Source organism: Lycorma delicatula, chromosome 7 (genome assembly GCF_047948215.1).
Source record: "Lycorma delicatula isolate Av1 chromosome 7, ASM4794821v1, whole genome shotgun sequence".
Lineage (NCBI taxonomy): Eukaryota > Metazoa > Arthropoda > Insecta > Hemiptera > Fulgoridae > Lycorma > Lycorma delicatula.
In genome coordinates, this window is record NC_134461.1 from 94,055,372 (window position 1) to 94,073,373 (window position 18,002).

General features: G+C 30.2%; 1 protein-coding gene across 1 annotated transcript in view; it reads left to right on the forward strand.

The window, feature by feature from the left end:
• The window catches only part of LOC142328345 (neurobeachin-like protein 1), a 67,147-nt gene that overhangs the window by 20,736 nt on the left and 28,409 nt on the right, over positions 1-18,002 (forward strand). The window contains exons 6-11 of the mRNA XM_075372052.1: positions 873-986; positions 4,254-4,406; positions 8,953-9,154; positions 11,207-11,321; positions 11,550-11,681; positions 16,172-16,280. Coding sequence (XP_075228167.1) covers positions 873-986; positions 4,254-4,406; positions 8,953-9,154; positions 11,207-11,321; positions 11,550-11,681; positions 16,172-16,280 — 825 coding nt within the window. The remainder of the gene's footprint in view (positions 1-872; positions 987-4,253; positions 4,407-8,952; positions 9,155-11,206; positions 11,322-11,549; positions 11,682-16,171; positions 16,281-18,002) is intronic.

Below are 18,002 nucleotides of genomic sequence, written 5' to 3' on the forward strand. Positions count from 1 at the left end.
CCTCACTCTAGCAGCTCTGGCAGCTGACTGGCAAGCTCGAACGTGTTACAACTTGTCCCTGCCTGTCTCAGTTGATCACGCTATTGGACAAATTACAGCATATGGATGTAGCTTCGGCAGTTGCCGCTATAAAAATTCATTCACCATATTTTTTGATCACACCTCGTATATTGGTTTCAGAACTGTAAGTCAGCTCCTCTATGTCCCCAGCCAGCACATGCGACTCCCTCTGGAAAGAGGAGCGCATTACCTCCTCTAAACACCAAGACCCCCAGAAGGCATATTCCTGTCAGTCTGAAAGGTGCTAGCACCGAAAGGAATTCAGGAGACAGACTGTAAGGGAATCGTGCCAGAAGTACTAAGCTCATATGCGCCTAGTCTCTCACAATCACCCCAGTCAATTATTTCTCACTGGTCTAAAGGACCAGAATGCATATAACAACTCGTCCATAAATAAAACACAAAAATCTATAACCGCCAATAAATAAATAATCAACCACTCGATAAATGTAAGACTCAGCAGCAAGGGACATTTGTCCAGCCTCTGTAATTAGTTGGGAGATAATAAGCTCTCACTATCACAAACTCCTCTCCATTTAAATAATAATATCAGTTAACACATCAAGTATTATTTAATAACTTGTACATACATTTTATTATATAAACTGGACAGAAAATATTTTTCTGATATCTCATATTTTAATACAGTTTATATACCCTTAATTAAATGTATTATTTACACTTAGCTATAGTTTTCTCAGTTATGCTCATTTTTCAATTATTTATTAATTCTATCAGCAGGTCACTTGTAGAATAATATGATTTTTATTATGTCATTGTTATTTATAATATAATATTGTGTTATTTTTCAGTGGCCGTTAACAAGATTAAGAGAAATATATTTAAGAAGATACAATCTTCGCCGCAGTGCACTTGAATTTTTCCTTATTGACCAAACTAATTATTTCCTTAATTTTACTACAAAGGTGAATTTTATCTATTCTTTCTACTTTAGCTAATATTTATAAATAAGAAATAAACTTTAAAAACTTAACACAGCAAAGTTTCATGAACTGTAAGGTCATTTATTTACTCATAAATTTTCCTAGATTTTGCTCATTTTTATTAAATCATTAATTCCTTCTTTCAGTAATATTTATTTAATACCAGTCAAATCTTCTATTTTAAGGTGTAATATTTATTCTCTCCCTCTCTCTTGATTTATATATCCTCTTTAAATTTACTTTCTTCCATTTTTATTTTTATTTCCTTATTCTTCTTTTATATTGGCCAAATTATTTTTTTAGAATAGGAGCTTAATCTGGTCTTATCTGCTTATTTATATGTATATTTTAAATTGATAATGATAAAAGACTGAAAGTTCTTCCAACTTAGTTTATCTTTGGAAAAATGCTATTATCTCTTTAGTTTATGAACTGATGTACAAAATGGTGAAGAGTCATATTTTTTAAGTAGAAATTCTCTTCTAGTTTATTTTTCATTTGTTCCTATCTGTTCATTAGCTCAAGCATTTTTATAAAGGAGTAAATCACTGTATTCCTGAGTTTTGGTATAAACCATTACAATACTATTTTTAATCATCACATTATAAAGCTCTTCAGGTAACTTTTTTTTTGCCATCCTTAATATTTTTGAAAATGTTTACTAGCATGTTTAAAAAACTGTAATATAAATTAACTTTAGAAAAATTATTACTTTCCTTACAGTGCTTTCATTACAGACATTTTTATAAAAAAAAAGAAAAGTAATTAGCATTATAGTCACTAGTGTGACATTTATTTTATTTTTATTTAGGGAAATTAAGATTTCATAAATCAACTGTATAATATTGAAAAGATATTTAAAAAGCTATAAAATGGTGTTGAAGAAACTATTAATGAAATTGACTATTTAAAGAGGAATATAAACAGAAATATATGATTTCATTTCTTCTTATAACAAAAAGATAATGCAGACTTTGTGCCTATTGAAAAATAAATAAAAAATAATAATAATAATGTGTTGCGTTTTCTATTTTAAGGATTAAATTGTAAATCCATAAAAGAAAACTTGTAAAAATGATTATGACAAAGATGACAAGTTGAATGATATCATACGCTACCTGAAGTTTCCACTGCGTTAAAGGCTTTGTTAGACACAAGTGAAAAATTGAATTCCTCATAGCTTCTGATGCAATTATTAGCATTAAAAATTTGATGTGGACACTACATGACTTCTTGTACTCCTATTAAATCATATATACACATTTTTTGCTGCAGTTCATTTAAACTTATTTCATTTGAAAGTGATATACGATCCTCCAATTCTTTAATAAAGTGGATAGTTATTTGCTGTCAATTATTATTATTATTATTTATCAATTGCTGAAATATTAGTTTTTATTAACGTCAAATGTTTATACAATTAATTATTAATCCATTATTGTCTGACAATATCAGAAGAGTAATGAACTAGAAGATAACAATTTTTTGTAATTTATTAAAGATTGGGCATGTATGCCTCAGTGTATATGTTGTTCTTGTGAGGATCTACTTTTCAGCCCCTCTATAGTTAACTTCAATGTAGATAAAATTAAACAGAAATTCAAGAATAATTAAATAAAATCAAACAGAGATTAGACAAGACAAAACAAAATAATACAATTTTAAATTATAATATTCAATTAATATTAAATAATCAGATGTTATACCAAATCTATTGCATCCACACATAGGTAATAATGCCTATTAGATACATATACAGATTTTTAAAAGTACATAAAATTTATTTCACTAGTAACTTATGATTTTTTTTTTTTTCATTTTTTTATTACTATTATTGAATAATTATTATTTGTTGTAATTTTTTTTTACAATCACTGGTTAATAAATAATTAATAAATCAATGCATTTAAATTTTTAAAAAAAAGTTAAAAAAAAAAGATGAAGTCTGATTAAAATTGATGTACCTTCCCTTGTAAGATCCAAATATTTTTTTATTAAAATTTTATTTGGCTATAACTCTGGAACGAATGAAAATAACTACCACTTATGATATATTGTTGAAAAGCTCTCAATGAGGGCTTATTACTGCAGTTAAGAAAAAGTTGTAAATCCAAACGTTTTTGGGCTTTTTTGGACAATTTTGGTTCAGTTGATTGCAATCAAAAGGGGAGGTGCACAACTAGATGTTACAACAAACCTAAATCCAAAATTTTAACATCCTATGGCTAATTGTTCTTGAGTTATGCAAGATACGTATGTACGTATATACATACATACATACATACGTACATACAGACGCCGTAACTAGTCAAAATGGATTCAGGGATGGTCAAAATGGATATTTCTGTTGAAATCTGAGAATCGAAATTTTTCGCATTCACAATACTTCCTTTACTGTGTACAAGCAAGTAAAAAAGTGTGTGATCTTAAAATGAAACATTATTTATATATTTGGAATAAAAAATAGTTATTACACAAACAACTTCTCAGTTTTCAAAAAAAATTTGTTTTTGAGTCAGTATTTTTTTAAATTTATTAAAATGTTATAGCTTTCTGTACAGCATTTAAAATTTTTATAATAAATTATTATATTTTCTAATTTAAGATTTTAGTGTTTCTATATTTAGCAAGTGTTTCTATTTAACAATAAAATACAACACTTTTTTTTTGTTTTATCACAATTAATTTTAATGTTTTTCATTTGCTTATTTAAAGTTAAAAAATCCAAATTAATGGAAATTTGATCTATCTACTCTTCAGTTAGTTTTCATTATTTATTGGCATTTTACTATAATTAAAATTAATTAATATCTATTGTTTTAAAAGGTTCAGGAATTCTTAAATAAAAGTGATTGGTTTTTGAGAGAATACATTTTACTACATTACCAAAATTATTGCTTAAGCATAAAGAATAAAATGTAAATTTCTACATTAGTAAAAAAAAATTATTATAATGAGGCCTTTCTATATTTTATTATCATTTTTTTTTAAATCCCATTGAACTTATTTGTTATGGTCTCAACCTTTTTAAGTACTCCAATTATAGAAATTAGAATTCTATGAAAATTCTCCTAAATTAATCTGTATTTAAAATCTATTACTTATTTGTTTTGTATACATTTTTACAGTAGTTATAAATTTGGCATTGCCTTTTATGGTGAGTATTTTTTTGTTATAAAAACATGTTCATATTTTATGAATTTTAATTTTTTTTTTTATTTTATTATAATATGACATCTTTTATTACAGACTAGAAATAAAGTGGTTAGTCGTTTACTAAGCTTAAGACCTCCAAATTTGCTCTATCATCGTGCATGTTCTCCTACTGATCTACTTCGCACATCTGGATTAACCCAAAAATGGGTTAACCATGAAATATCAAATTTTGATTATCTGATGCAAGTGAGTTATCAACTGTTTTTTTTATTTTTCAGATTCTTTTCTTAATAACCTGTATAAAAAAGGTGTTATGTATTTGACCGTTATGTATTAGAAGTAGCCTCAAAACATTCTTGAAACACATACTTTACCAAAACTACGCACATTTAAAAAGTCTTACACTGTATGTGCATACTATTAAAGGCAGTACACAAAACATTTTTGCTAATCCTCATAAAACCTTTGGAAACACTCTTGGGATCTACTTTTTGAAACCTTTTTCAGATATTTAATTGCTTGGTGTTGATGTTTTAATGTCTTTGACTCTCCCTTCTTTTAAGAATCACTTTCAAGCAAGAAAAGAAGTAAAATCAGCTGATGCCAAATTGAAAGAGTATGATAAATGCTCTAGAAATGTTTCATTGTGCCATACAAGATATCTTAATCACATGACTAATGTGCTTAGCATACTGTCATGAAGAACCCAGTTCTTGTTTTTCCTCTTTCAGGATCTTTTCTTGTTCACTGTCCAACTTTCCAGAATGCCTTAATAATAATTAAATAAATATTATATATACATATAACTAATTATACAAAGATATTGCATTCATTTGAAAGTAAAAAGAACAAAATACCAACTGAGTAGTGGTATCCTGAATATTGTTAACTTATGAAATAATAATTTCCTTGTTATGAACCTACTTAAAAAATTAGTTGCTAATTCAGTGAAACTTGTTTTAAATTAAGCCATCTATACACATATTTTGTTTTTATACATTAACAAAAAAAAACTATTTCTTTGAAAATATTATTTTGAATGTCTGTCTTTTCCCAGCTTTTTGTTCAAATCTTGTTGAAATAAAAATTCATCTGTTGAAATAGTGATATCTACAAAAGTAATTACAAGTCTGTAAAAAATATTAAAAAAGCAGTAAATCATTAAAAATAATTTGAATATATATGTGCACATAAGTTTTTGTTTATATATATATAATTTTTTTTTTAATACGTAACAACTTAGAGTGATTGATTTTCCCTAAAGTAATATTGAATAAATTTGTTAATTTCTACAGTTTTCCTAGTTATATATATTATTATTATTTCTGATTATTCCCCTTTAGGAGAGCGCATGAACTTGAGGCAATCATGGCTTTACCTCCTTTTTCTCTTTGCTTTTCTTCCTAAAACCTCTTTATCCATTCACTATGTTTCTTCTTTCTCTCCACCATCCATCATCCTCTTTTCTGCTCTTGTTCAATTTTCTTACTTCTAATTTCATCCATAATTTCCTTTTTTCCTTGATCTCTTCTTCTGAGATGTGCAGCTGCTCCAGATCGTCTTGTGTTTCTTTCAACCAAATAGACTTTAATTTACTTGCCTTGACGATGTTGAAAATTTTCTTAGTGAGTCTATCTTCACCCTTCCTGTGAAGGGTGAAGGGACATAAGTGTACATAGAATTGTAGACGTCTTTTCCTAAACTTGTCGGTGATGGAGAATGTGTTTTCATATAATTCCTTTATGGGTCTTTTGATCCAGGTTCCATCGCTGAGAACTGCACCATGGATTTTCCTGAGGTTTTCCATTCTTGCTTCTCAATTTAATGAATTTTGGTCATTCCTCTGATTACTGTGGTTTCTGCTGCATACAAGACCTCTGGCAAGATAAATATGTTGTAATGTCATAGTTTTGCATTACGAGACACTGCCCTTTTGATATGATGATTACACATAAGCTTGTATGCCTTTTGCAGTTTAAGTATTCTTTCTATGTTGGATATTGTATTCAGTCCCTTGGGTTGAATGGTTTCTCCCAAGTACTTGAAGTGGGGTGCTTGTGAGAGTTTGCCGTACTGTGTTTGCAGATGGAATTTTCCAGTTGATTTGGTGTCCATATATTGTGTTTTTTCATAAGAAATTTGGAGTCTGGTTTTACAGGATATTTCATGCAGTTTCTCCAGTGCAAATATGGCTTCATCTTTGTTGTTCATTACTATAGCCAGGTGATCTACAAAGATCAACCATTTTCATGGTAATTCTATTTTTTTCTGTTTTCTGATTTGGATGCCTTTGACTTGCTTCTCCCATTGCCTGATCACCTTCTCCAAGACAATGCTGGACAAAAGTGGTGATAAGCCATCCCCTTGTAGAACATCTGTGTGAACTTCGATTGCGTTTGAGATTTCCCCCATGAATTTGACTTTTGATGTGGTTCCTGATAATGTTTCCTGGATGATGGCTGTGGTCTTTCTATCAACTTCAGATTCTTGCAGGGTATTAAACAAGGTTTGTCTGTCAACAGTCATAGAATTTTTTTTAAGTTGACAATGTGACTGATGTTCCAAGATCATCTGATATGTGGTATGGTCTTGATGTTCCAGATTTATGTATATATAATAAATATATATTTATTTATTTCTGCTAATTTTAAAATAAAAATGGATAGTACAAAAATAAAAAGTATGATTATTTGTCAGCAAAAAATGATTTTTGACATACTTGTTGAAAATGGATTTTTTAAAGATTACAGCCTTAAGAACCAGAATATTAATTCTACTTTATGTTATTACAATAATGTTACATTTACTGTTAATAGAACCGCTAGAATATTTTTATATCGTATATTGTTTTACAATACAGTATCCAACCATGAAACTGACTAACTAAAGATTATTATTTGGAACACTGTTATGTATATTAATTCTGAAAAGTTCAGTTTTAGTTGGCTCTCATCTCTCATTAATTGGTAGTATTTACTTGAGAGGAGGATCTGTAATGGCCAGCCATCTTCTCCTTGATTCTTAACTAAATACATTTCTAGTATCTCATAGTCTTTGTACGACAATAATTTGAGGTGCGACAATAAAGTAATGAGACTGATTTTTCGTTACAAGATGTGGCAACCCTGCAACTTGCATAGGCACACTTACTTCTAGTCCAAGCGGCACATTGATGCAACTGCCCAGTCGTGAGTTGTGCTATAATAAGTGAACACATGTTTGTGTCTCTCGTCACAGAAATGAAACTGCAAAATATTGTGCAACGGTATGCCATTTCTTTTTGCGTTAAATTGGGTGAAAACGTGACGACAACTTATGTTAAGCTTCAGAAGGCTTTTGGAGAGGAGGTTATGTCAAGAGCTCAAGTTTTTCAGTGGCATAAAATTTTTAGTGAAGGCAGAACGAATGTTGAAGATGAAGACCGCAATGGACGACCATCAACCTCACGGACAGATGTCAACTTGACCAGGGTGCGTGAAATCGTACGATCTGATCAAAGATTATCGGTGAAAATGATTGCAGAAGAACTCAACATCAATCGAGAAACGGTTTGTCTAATATTAACTGAAGATCTTGGTATGAGAAAGATTTGTGCAAAAATGGTCCCCAAAAATCTCACACAATAACAGCGAGAAGCACGGAAAAATGTGGCAGCCGATCTGTTAGAGCAAATGGAAATCAATCCAGATTTGTTGAGCCATGTTATCACTGGTGATGAAGGTTGGTTTTATCAATAGGATCCAGAGACAAAACACCAAAGTTCGCAATGGTGCTCAAAGGGATCACCCAGACCAAAAAAAGCTCGCATGTCAAAGTCAAAAGTGAAATGCATGCTTGTGTGCTTCTTGGATTCCAAGGGAATTGTTCATAAAGAGTGGGTGCCTCCTGGACAAACAGTTAACCGATATTTCTACAAAGAAATTTTAGAAAGACTTCGTAAACGAGTTCTTCGTGTCCGTGCCAACATTGCTGATAATTGGATTCTGCATCACGATAATGCGCCATCCCATACTGCTCTGTCAGTACAGCAATTTTTAACCTCAAAACAAATTTCAGTACTACCACAGCCACCTTATTCACCAGATATCGTTCCGTGCGACTTTTTTCTATTTCCAAGAGTCAAAATGGCGGTCAAGGGACACCATTTTCAAACAACACAAGATGTCTAAAAAGCTGTGACGGGGGTCTTGGAGGATATTACAGAAAATGAGTTCCAGAAATGTTACCATCAGTGGCAGAAGCGCTGGAATAAGTGTGTGCAATCAGAGGGGAACTATTTTGAAGGAGACAACACTAAACATGACTAAAACGGTAAGCAACATCTTTTTTCACATCAGTCTCATTACTTTATTGTCGCACCTCGTATATCAGTTGATGGTTGCATTGGTGAAGCCAAACTGACTTCTTTGAATACTGTGTGATGACAATATGTGCTTCCCATATGTCCTGTTTAAGGTATGACTAGATTTAGAAGGATGCGGAGTACAGTGAAAAGGGCCAACTGCTATCCGTATTAATTCATTTCTATTAAAAAAGAAAAATATATTTAGTCGTATGATTCATTACTAATTAGTGAAAATAATGATGGGTTCAGTAAAGATAAATTAACTTTTATTTTACAAATTTTTAAAAGTATTTATCTACAGATTGTTTTTGTCTCAGACTTCATAATTATTTTTGATTATACTAGTCTTTAATATAATATAATATTTGGTGTTAGTGTAGAACATATTGTGATATTCATTAAGAATTTGATGTCTTGTTATATTTAATGAATGTGTTTATTTTTTAGCTGAATACTCTGGCTGGACGAACGTACAATGATTTATCACAGTACCCTGTATTTCCTTGGATACTAGCTGATTATACATCTTCAGAGCTTGATCTAAGTGATCCAAAAACTTTCAGAGATTTATCAAAACCAATTGGAGTTGTTAATCCTGATAATGAAGCCAAAGTCAGAGCAAAGTATGATTCTTTTGAGGATCCATCAGGTAAGTGATAATGTCTAATTTTTATGTAACTCTTTTCTCTTTTATGATGTTCTTCACATCATGGTCTTATCTTCAAGTTTTCTCTGTGATAGTTTCATACCACTGAGTTTTTTCTAAGTTTGCTGCCATTCTCTTTTGATTAAAAAATTATTTCAGTTGATAACCTGCATTCTCATCTGATACCTAAACCCTTTCACTTCATTTTTCCCAACTCTGTCCAACAGCTTATCTGGAATCATACATTCCTTTATCCTTTAATTTTTTATTCTATTCTATCCTTCTTGTTTTTCTGATATACTTCTTAGAAATTTAATTTCTGCTGCTTGCCTTTCCTACTTACTTTCTTTATTCCTCAGTACCTAGCTTTCTACAGCATGTATAGTATTGAGTGTTAATAAATTTTATAACATACTTTTTTTCCTTTTAAGGGTAATATAAAAGTAATAATAATATTAAAGAATAGCGTAGTAATACATTTTTTATTAGAGTTTTTATTTTTTAAGTGAAGAATAACATCCTTGGAGAACGTAAGCCATCATTAAGCTCTATCATTTTTTTTCTTAAATTTGCCCATCTTAATACACATAGAAGAGTTAATGACATTAAGTTGGAATATATTTTTATAAAGCAACATACATGGTTTGTATTTAATTCATGAAAAAATCCTTCATAAAAATATAATTTTATTAATGATTATCCTTTAAAGGAAAAATTTTATTGAAAAAGGGATGTAATATTTCTGGAAAATTTGAGAACCTCTACAATTGTGGACAGTTGTGGATAATTTATCTGCGTTCAGTCAGCTAACATAGAATGCATTTGATAATGTTACCTAAAGTTATCTGACTAAATTGTTTCCTATCCTTATTTGGACCATCATCATTTTTCTTTAACAATAATTTAATGCATTTTAATTATAAATAAAAATGTTAATTTCAAGTTATCTATAATATACAGATATCATATGTAATTTTGAATTTTTTTAAATTTATACTTAACATTTTATTATTTTTAAGAATTTATTTTGGGATTAATTTATGTAAATCAAATTAGCAAACCATTTTGACAAATCATTTATCAGACTGTTGGAGAATTAACCATTAATTCATCATGAAATTATAAAAATTACCATAGTTTAATTTTAATAAATTAACTAACTAACTTTATGTCAAATCATTTTGTAAATATAATTGAACCATCTAATAAATTTTAATACTAAAAATTTACTTTTTTAATAAATTGAGAGTCCACTAACGTGGTTCTAATACTTACACAAGTTAGTTCTTTAACTGTATCAAGATATCATATGCCATGTTAGCAGACTTGTAACCCACTTATATAAGTGAACTACAATTTTTTTTTTTTACTTATGGTTAATTAATAGCTAATTTTTTAATAATTTAAATTCATGAATGTTCAAATTGGTTCTGTCAGCTTAACATACATGGTTATTTGTTTTTATGCAATTTTATGTTATATTTATATGAACAGTTACATAAACAATACAGTTATAGTATTATGTTAATGCAATAAAGCATATATTTACTGAAAAAAGTAGATAATTCATAATTAAATTTAATGAACATTATAGATCATTTCAAAATAAATATAAAAGTATTTCTAATTATGCCTAATATTTTATTAGTAAACATAATATTCAGTTCTGGAAAATAATAACCACATTTTTAAGATAAATAAATAAATAATTTAAATCAGAACTTAATTATATTTTGGGTTGGTCAGGATTTATAACATAATACAAGTACATACAGTATTTTTAATATAAATTAATAATTTCTATAACATTAATATATAATAGATACATTATTAACCCATTTTATCTTTTACAAGCAAAAATGTTATAATACAAGTATAATAACAATTGCGATCATGTAAACTATTAAATACAATTTGACGAGGGCATTTTCTTTAATAAAATTATTAAACATTTTCAACTATCTTCACATTACCATGAGAGGAGTTGTTTAAAACAAATGATAATATTTAAAATAATTTTAAATATCTTTTTATATTTTTACAATAATATTCCAGGTACTGTTGCCAAATTTCATTATGGATCACATTATTCAAATTCAGCTGGTGTTCTTCATTACCTTGTCCGAGTAGAGCCGTTTACATCACTTCACATTGAACTCCAAAGTGGAAGGTAAAATAATTATTTCCATTTGTAACCATTTTAAACTGAACATTAACATTATTTATTATAAATATAACTGTTATTATTTACAATATGTACTTTTTGATGTTAGTGTATTTTTATGGTTTTTTTTTGTAACATTTTTATGGCTAAAATAGTATTATTTATTTAGCTGAATACAAATATTTTTAAATTACTAATTTTTTTTTATAATGTCTTAATTATTCTTTTTTTTAGGTTTGATGTAGCTGATAGACAGTTCTATTCAATACCACAAACATGGAAGTTATTGATGTATAATCCAAATGATGTTAAAGAACTTACTCCAGAATTCTTTTATTTTCCAGAATTGCTTAAAAATCAAAATAAGTAAGTTGCTTTTATAATATATATAATGTATTTAATTTTTTTTTTTTTTTTTTGCTTGATGATATCCACATAAGCTTGAAGCTTGTGTGTGAGATATGGAAATGCAATTTTGTAGCATATGAAAAATGTCATGCCTGACCAGGATATTCGAACCTGAGACCTATGAGTTTGAATTGAACTCCTTTAATCCAAACTTCTTGGAAATCTGAACAACCAGTTTTAATATATAAATTTTAATGATTTTGTCATCAATATTTTTATAAGAATTTTCTTTTTAAACAAAATTTGATGAAAAATGTATTACAAGGGTGTTTTTTTCAACCTCTAATTGTGCAACTAAGTAAACAAGAGATAGGCAGGAGCCAGGTCTGCATGTCGTGATTGCAAGTCATCATGCATTGATGCTCCTGCCAACTGTGAGTTGCAAAGTGTGATATATTTTCACCAAGCAGAAGGATGTAACGCTATTGAAATCCATTGCAGAATGATCTAGTATACGGTGAAAACTTTATGAGTGATGGTAGTGTATGGGAATGGTGTAGGAAATTTAAAGAAAGGGTCCACGATGAAGGTGGACAAGGACGTAAATCTGTCACTACTGTACTCATACGCCTAGTTGAGCATGTTGATGATTTTGTCCATGACAAACAGAGGTTTATGATAAGTGAACTTTCTGCAGAAATCCCAGAAATTTCAAGGTCTTCTCTGTACACAATTGTGACTAAAGATCTAGGATATCGGAAATTGTGTGCACATTAGGACCCAAAAATGTTGAGTGACGATCACAAAACACAGCGAATGGCGTCAGTTTTAATGTTTCTCATGTGTTATGATAATGAGGGGGAAGAGTTTTTAAAGTCTATCATTACTGGCAATGAGATTTGGATCCTGTTTGACAATCCAGAAACCAAAGAATAATCTCAGCATTGGCTGCACACTTCTTCTCCAAACAAGTCAAAAGAGTTCAAACAGACACTAAGCAACAGGAAAACAATGGTTACAGTTTTTTGGAACCATAAAGGTGTCTTATTAGTGAACTTTATGGAGCAGAGGACAAAAATAACAAAGGAAGTTTATTATGAATATTTACATCGCCTCTACAGAGTGATCCAAAACAAATGAAGAGGCTTACTCTCATCTGGCATGGTTTTAATACACAACTGCATTGTGTTAACATGATGCAAGACCTTCTCAAACAATTCAAGTGGGAGGTTTTTGACCATCCACCAAATAATCCAGATCTAGTACCTACTGATTTTCACCTCTTTCAAAAATTGAAGGCATGGTTGGGCGAACAACACTTCACCACCAATGAAGAACTTCAGGAGGCTTCAAGATGTACCTTATCTCACTGACAGCAAACTTCTTTGAAGAGGGCATCGGAAAGCTGGTGTCATGATACGACAAATGCCTCAATCGTTTTGGTGATTATGTAGAAAAATAAGTTAAATACTACTCAATTTTTTGTAATAAAATCATTTTGTTAAATTTTTCAAAATCAGCTGATTTTGAAGTTGAGAGTTCTAAGGTTCAAATCATAGTAAAGGCAATGGCACTTTTATACGGATTTAAATACTAGATCATGGATGTGTTCTTTGGTGGTTGGGTTTCAATTAACCACACATCTCAGGAATGGTCGACCTGAGACTGTACAAGCCAAGACTGTACAAGTAATGAAGTGTACATTCATACATATGTGTTCAAACAGATTCATTTACATTCATACATATCATCCTCTGAAGTAATACCTTACATGATTCCAAAAGCTAAACAGAAAAAGAGAGAAAAGAGATATAGGAAAATGCATTTAATATGACATAATAACATCAGTAGATACTTTTGATTACAATGTCATCTTAGAAAGAATTTTTACATTCAGATTGAAAAAATAAGGATATTACTAACAACTCAGAACTAGAAAAAACTGTAGAAGTGATTACCAGTAAGTGGAAAAAATTAAACAAAACATAAAACCATATTTCACATATATGAGACTATGAAATGATTGAGAAAGTAGAAAAAGAATTAGATGAAAATATATGATGGTGAAAATAATGTAGCAGTACAGACTAATTCAGTAAAAAGTATGGTGAGTGAGTGGTCACTGGATAACCATAAACAGTATTTCAACTCATTAGTACTTTACTGACTCAATTATAAAAAAGATGCTACAAAAAATCCTTTAAAAATAAAAGGAATGTTAAAATTTTACTTTCCTGCCAAGCTAGCACTGTAGCAGAGCTATAGCTCTAGAAGGGAAAGTATTACTTACAGTCAGTCCAATTTGGGCATATGAGGTTTTCACCAGATCTTGACATTTTGACACCTAAGGAACTGAAAAAACCAAAAAACCAGATTGAAATTTTCCAGATATTAATGTTCACATGTACATGTGTGTATTCAGTGTTGGCCTATAAATCACCTTATATCTCCAGAACTGCTGGACTGATTTTGACCAAACATAGCCAGATTACTTCTATATATGGGGCATTGATGTCATTCAATTTTCAACTTAAAAGATCAAGGAGGTGAGGCTGTAGAACAAGATCACCCTCAGTATCTGAGGTTTGCCTAATTAAGGCCATATTTTCCTTAGGCGCATTTATTAACGATTAAAAAACAATATTTGCAAAAAAAATTTGTTGTGAAATCGCATCCCCACTTCAAAAAATACTGTTGTAGTTGTCTGCTATGTTGTGATATCACAGGTGAGTGGTAGAATTAAATAAATGAAAGTAAATTAAATACGGTATGCATGCGCACTTTAGTTAGAATCACTGAATTAAATAAACAAAAAAATATACTTAAATAAAATTATAAATATTTTAAATTAAGTTGTGTGTGTAAGCTGTGCATCAGAAACAACCCACAGTTGTAAGATTTTCCAACAACTTTAGCTGTGTGATGGGAAAGACATAAAACTGCGTTGTCAGCTTTCTTAAATAAAAATAATTTCAGCATTTATCAAAAGTAATAAATTTCAGTATGATTTTCTTTAAAAAGTCATTTAAAATTTGATAATATAAACTTTTGTAATAGACAAATTAATCAAATTTTATAGCAAAACATTTTTAAAAACTCTCTTTGAAGTGTTTTTAGTCATTTTCAAACCATCTTCAGTGACTATTACTATTGTTACAACACCAATATCAGTTGATTACTGTGTTTTTTTTTGTTTTTTTAAAAACTGATCAACTGATGATTACTGAAGTTATAAAAATAATCAGTTGATTATTGCAGAAGTTTATATTTTTTGATTAATATCTAATTATTACTAATTATTATAAACAAAAACACAGAAAATCATTTAAAGTCTAGTTTTCTAATTTTTTTTTTGAGGTTATTTTAAAGTATATCTAGTTTCAGTGGTATTTTATTTTATTCATTGTTAATAAAAAATGTACAATCATTCAATACCTTGAAATTAGCAAACAGTAGTTACTATGATATTAGTACAACAAGAAGACTTACTTCATCACTGTTATTCTTGATTTTTGGATTTTAGTCTGCAGCCTCCCAGTAATCCGTATTTTTCACCACTCTGAATAGCAATGTTTTTTAATTAGTTCCATTGTTGGGACCCTGCTATATATGTTATTTAACTGTCTTTTAGTAATAATTTCTTGCATATTTAAAGTAAGCAGCACTACTATTTTTGATAAAAATTTTGTAAAGTTGGTATATTTAAAGAATGTAAACAGATGTTTAAAAAAATTAGTCATGATGTGTGAAATTTCCAAAAGTGAAGGAATTCACTGGCAAATAAAAGTAGAAAATTTTACAAAATTAAATATTCATTCAGATCCTTGAAACGTTATAATACAGCATAAATGTTTATGAAAGTATGTGTTTTTTAATTTAAGTCATCAAGAAAATATGAAATGAGTTCTAATGGAAAGTCTCTAATGTAGTTTAATTGGTAAAGCCAACCCAAAAATTGAAAATTAATTGTTAGCAAAAAAAAACCGCAGTGTTTGTAAATGGTCTGATATGAGACACACCTCACTCCTGAGAATGACACCATTATTATCAATAACAGCAGGCAGAGTTTTGAGTGAAAGTGAGAAATGAAGTGGTGTATTTTTCTAATTCTTTTAACTGACTATACCATTGTACATCAGGATTATGTCAAATGCACTAAAATGCTTGTGATGTTAATCATTTTAGGTGACATCTTCACTTTCCTTCTGCACAGACTGATTGAATAGTGGCCATCATTACTGTTAGATAGAACAAACCCTTAACTAGAGCTTTTTGAACTTTGGATGATTATGGCCATCACAGATATCAGAAAGATTATACAGATAGTGCAGAGTAATAAAATTATTAATATACCCATTCTTTTTTATAACTATATACTGTGTTTGTTTATTTGGGAAAAGAAAAACAGTTACTGAGAACATTATTTTTTGTTATTATGTGGTTTATATTATGTTTAAATTATTTTTTATAACTTACTGTAACTTATGATTGTTTCTTGTTGGTTTTAGGTTTGACCTTGGTTTACTTCAAGGCACTAAAGAACGAGTCAACGATGTTATTCTTCCTCCTTGGGCTTCCAGCCCTGAAGACTTCATCTATAAACATCGAAAAGCATTAGTATGTAATCATAATTTATCTTAAAGTTGTTGTATCTGATGTATATTAATACTACATTATTTTAAAACCTTATTTAATCATTTTAAACTGAGTGCAAAACATGTGTAAGATTATAAAATAAATTAATTTTTATTATTTTCCCATATATGTATGAGGTAGCTTGAAGAAATTTTAGGAATAATCTTATTAAAAAAAAAGTTACGAATATTAATAAATTTTAATTACGTTTCTTTAAAGTAAAGGGTGGAGCAGAGGAAACACATGTTTTTCACTATTGAATAACTTTGGTTGTTTTAATTATAGAAAAAAACGTTTTATATTAAATAATAATAATATTTTTATTGCAACTTTAAGATTGACATACCTTAATTAGGTATTTGGAGAATAGTGTCAGTAAGATGACGTCCTTATTGGATTCAAATTCGGAGCCTCTCCTTAAAGCTCTGCACGACTTTCTCCAACATTTCATTCAACACAGCTTCAATTTCTTAACAAATGGAAATTTTCAGGTTTTCGATTGTGTGTGGCTTGTTTCACACACACTCTTGATTTCAGTTAGCCTCACAAATCGATAGATCAGGAGAGTGTAGGGGCCCAAGAAACATCACCTAATTGTAAAATGACATGTCCAGGCAACAGTTGTCAAACCATTTCATTCAATGCTTTCACCTTGTGAGCTGTGGCACCATCCTGTTGGAACCTCATTTCTCTCATGTTCACCCAATGCCTTTCCAGTTCTGGACGCAAGAAGTTGTTTAAGATGTTGATGTAGCACACTGATATCACTGTAACTGCGGTTCCCCCCTCTTCAAAAAAGTAAGGATCAGCAATCCTTATCTTGGAGACACCGCACCACACTGTTACTTTTGAGCTGTGGAGAGGTTTTTAATGTAGTTCACATGGGTTCTTTGACACCCATTACTGACAGTTCTGTACATTAATGTAGCCATCCAGATGGAAATGGGCTTCATCACTCACCATTATTAGGGTGTTTGCATCTTTCGTAAGAATGGTGCCATAAAATTCTTTGCATTGCATAAAATTCCTTTCAGTTAGCTGCTGGATGTTCATTATTTTGTATGGCTGAAATTTGAGATCTCTGTATAAGATGCGATGAAGTGAATGACATGACATACCCAGCGCCACAGCCTGTCGTCTAGCGAATCATTTCAGACTAGCAAAAATTGCCCTTCTCACTCTGTCTACATTTTCCACAGTTCGGACTGAATGGGGAAGGCCAGGTGGTTTTTTCTTCATCACAGATCCAGTACCTCTAAATGCCTCAACCTATAAGAGTGTGGTGTTTCGATCGGAAACTGCACCTCGATGTTCGGCATTAAAATTTTGACGGAAAAGACTTTGAACCATGACCACAGAATCATTGTTTCTAAAAAACTGCTCGACACCAAACACATGATATTCTACACTCCATAGTGTTGACTAAAACTGCGTAGTCTGAGCTGCCCGCCAGAGGTCGCCGAAGGTCAATACCTCCACTCGCTGCTGAGTACTAGCAGTTTAAAAAACATGCGTTTCCTCTGCTCCACTCGGTACCATCAACAGCTACACATTTTTGCCACCATCATATAGATTTTGGAAACATTTCTGGAACTCCTCTTTAAAAATCTCCTTCAACTTTTTCATCATATCAGCATCCTACCTAATTTATACTTGGTTTCAGTTGTGGAAACTATAATCAACTGGTACCAAATCCAGGACTAT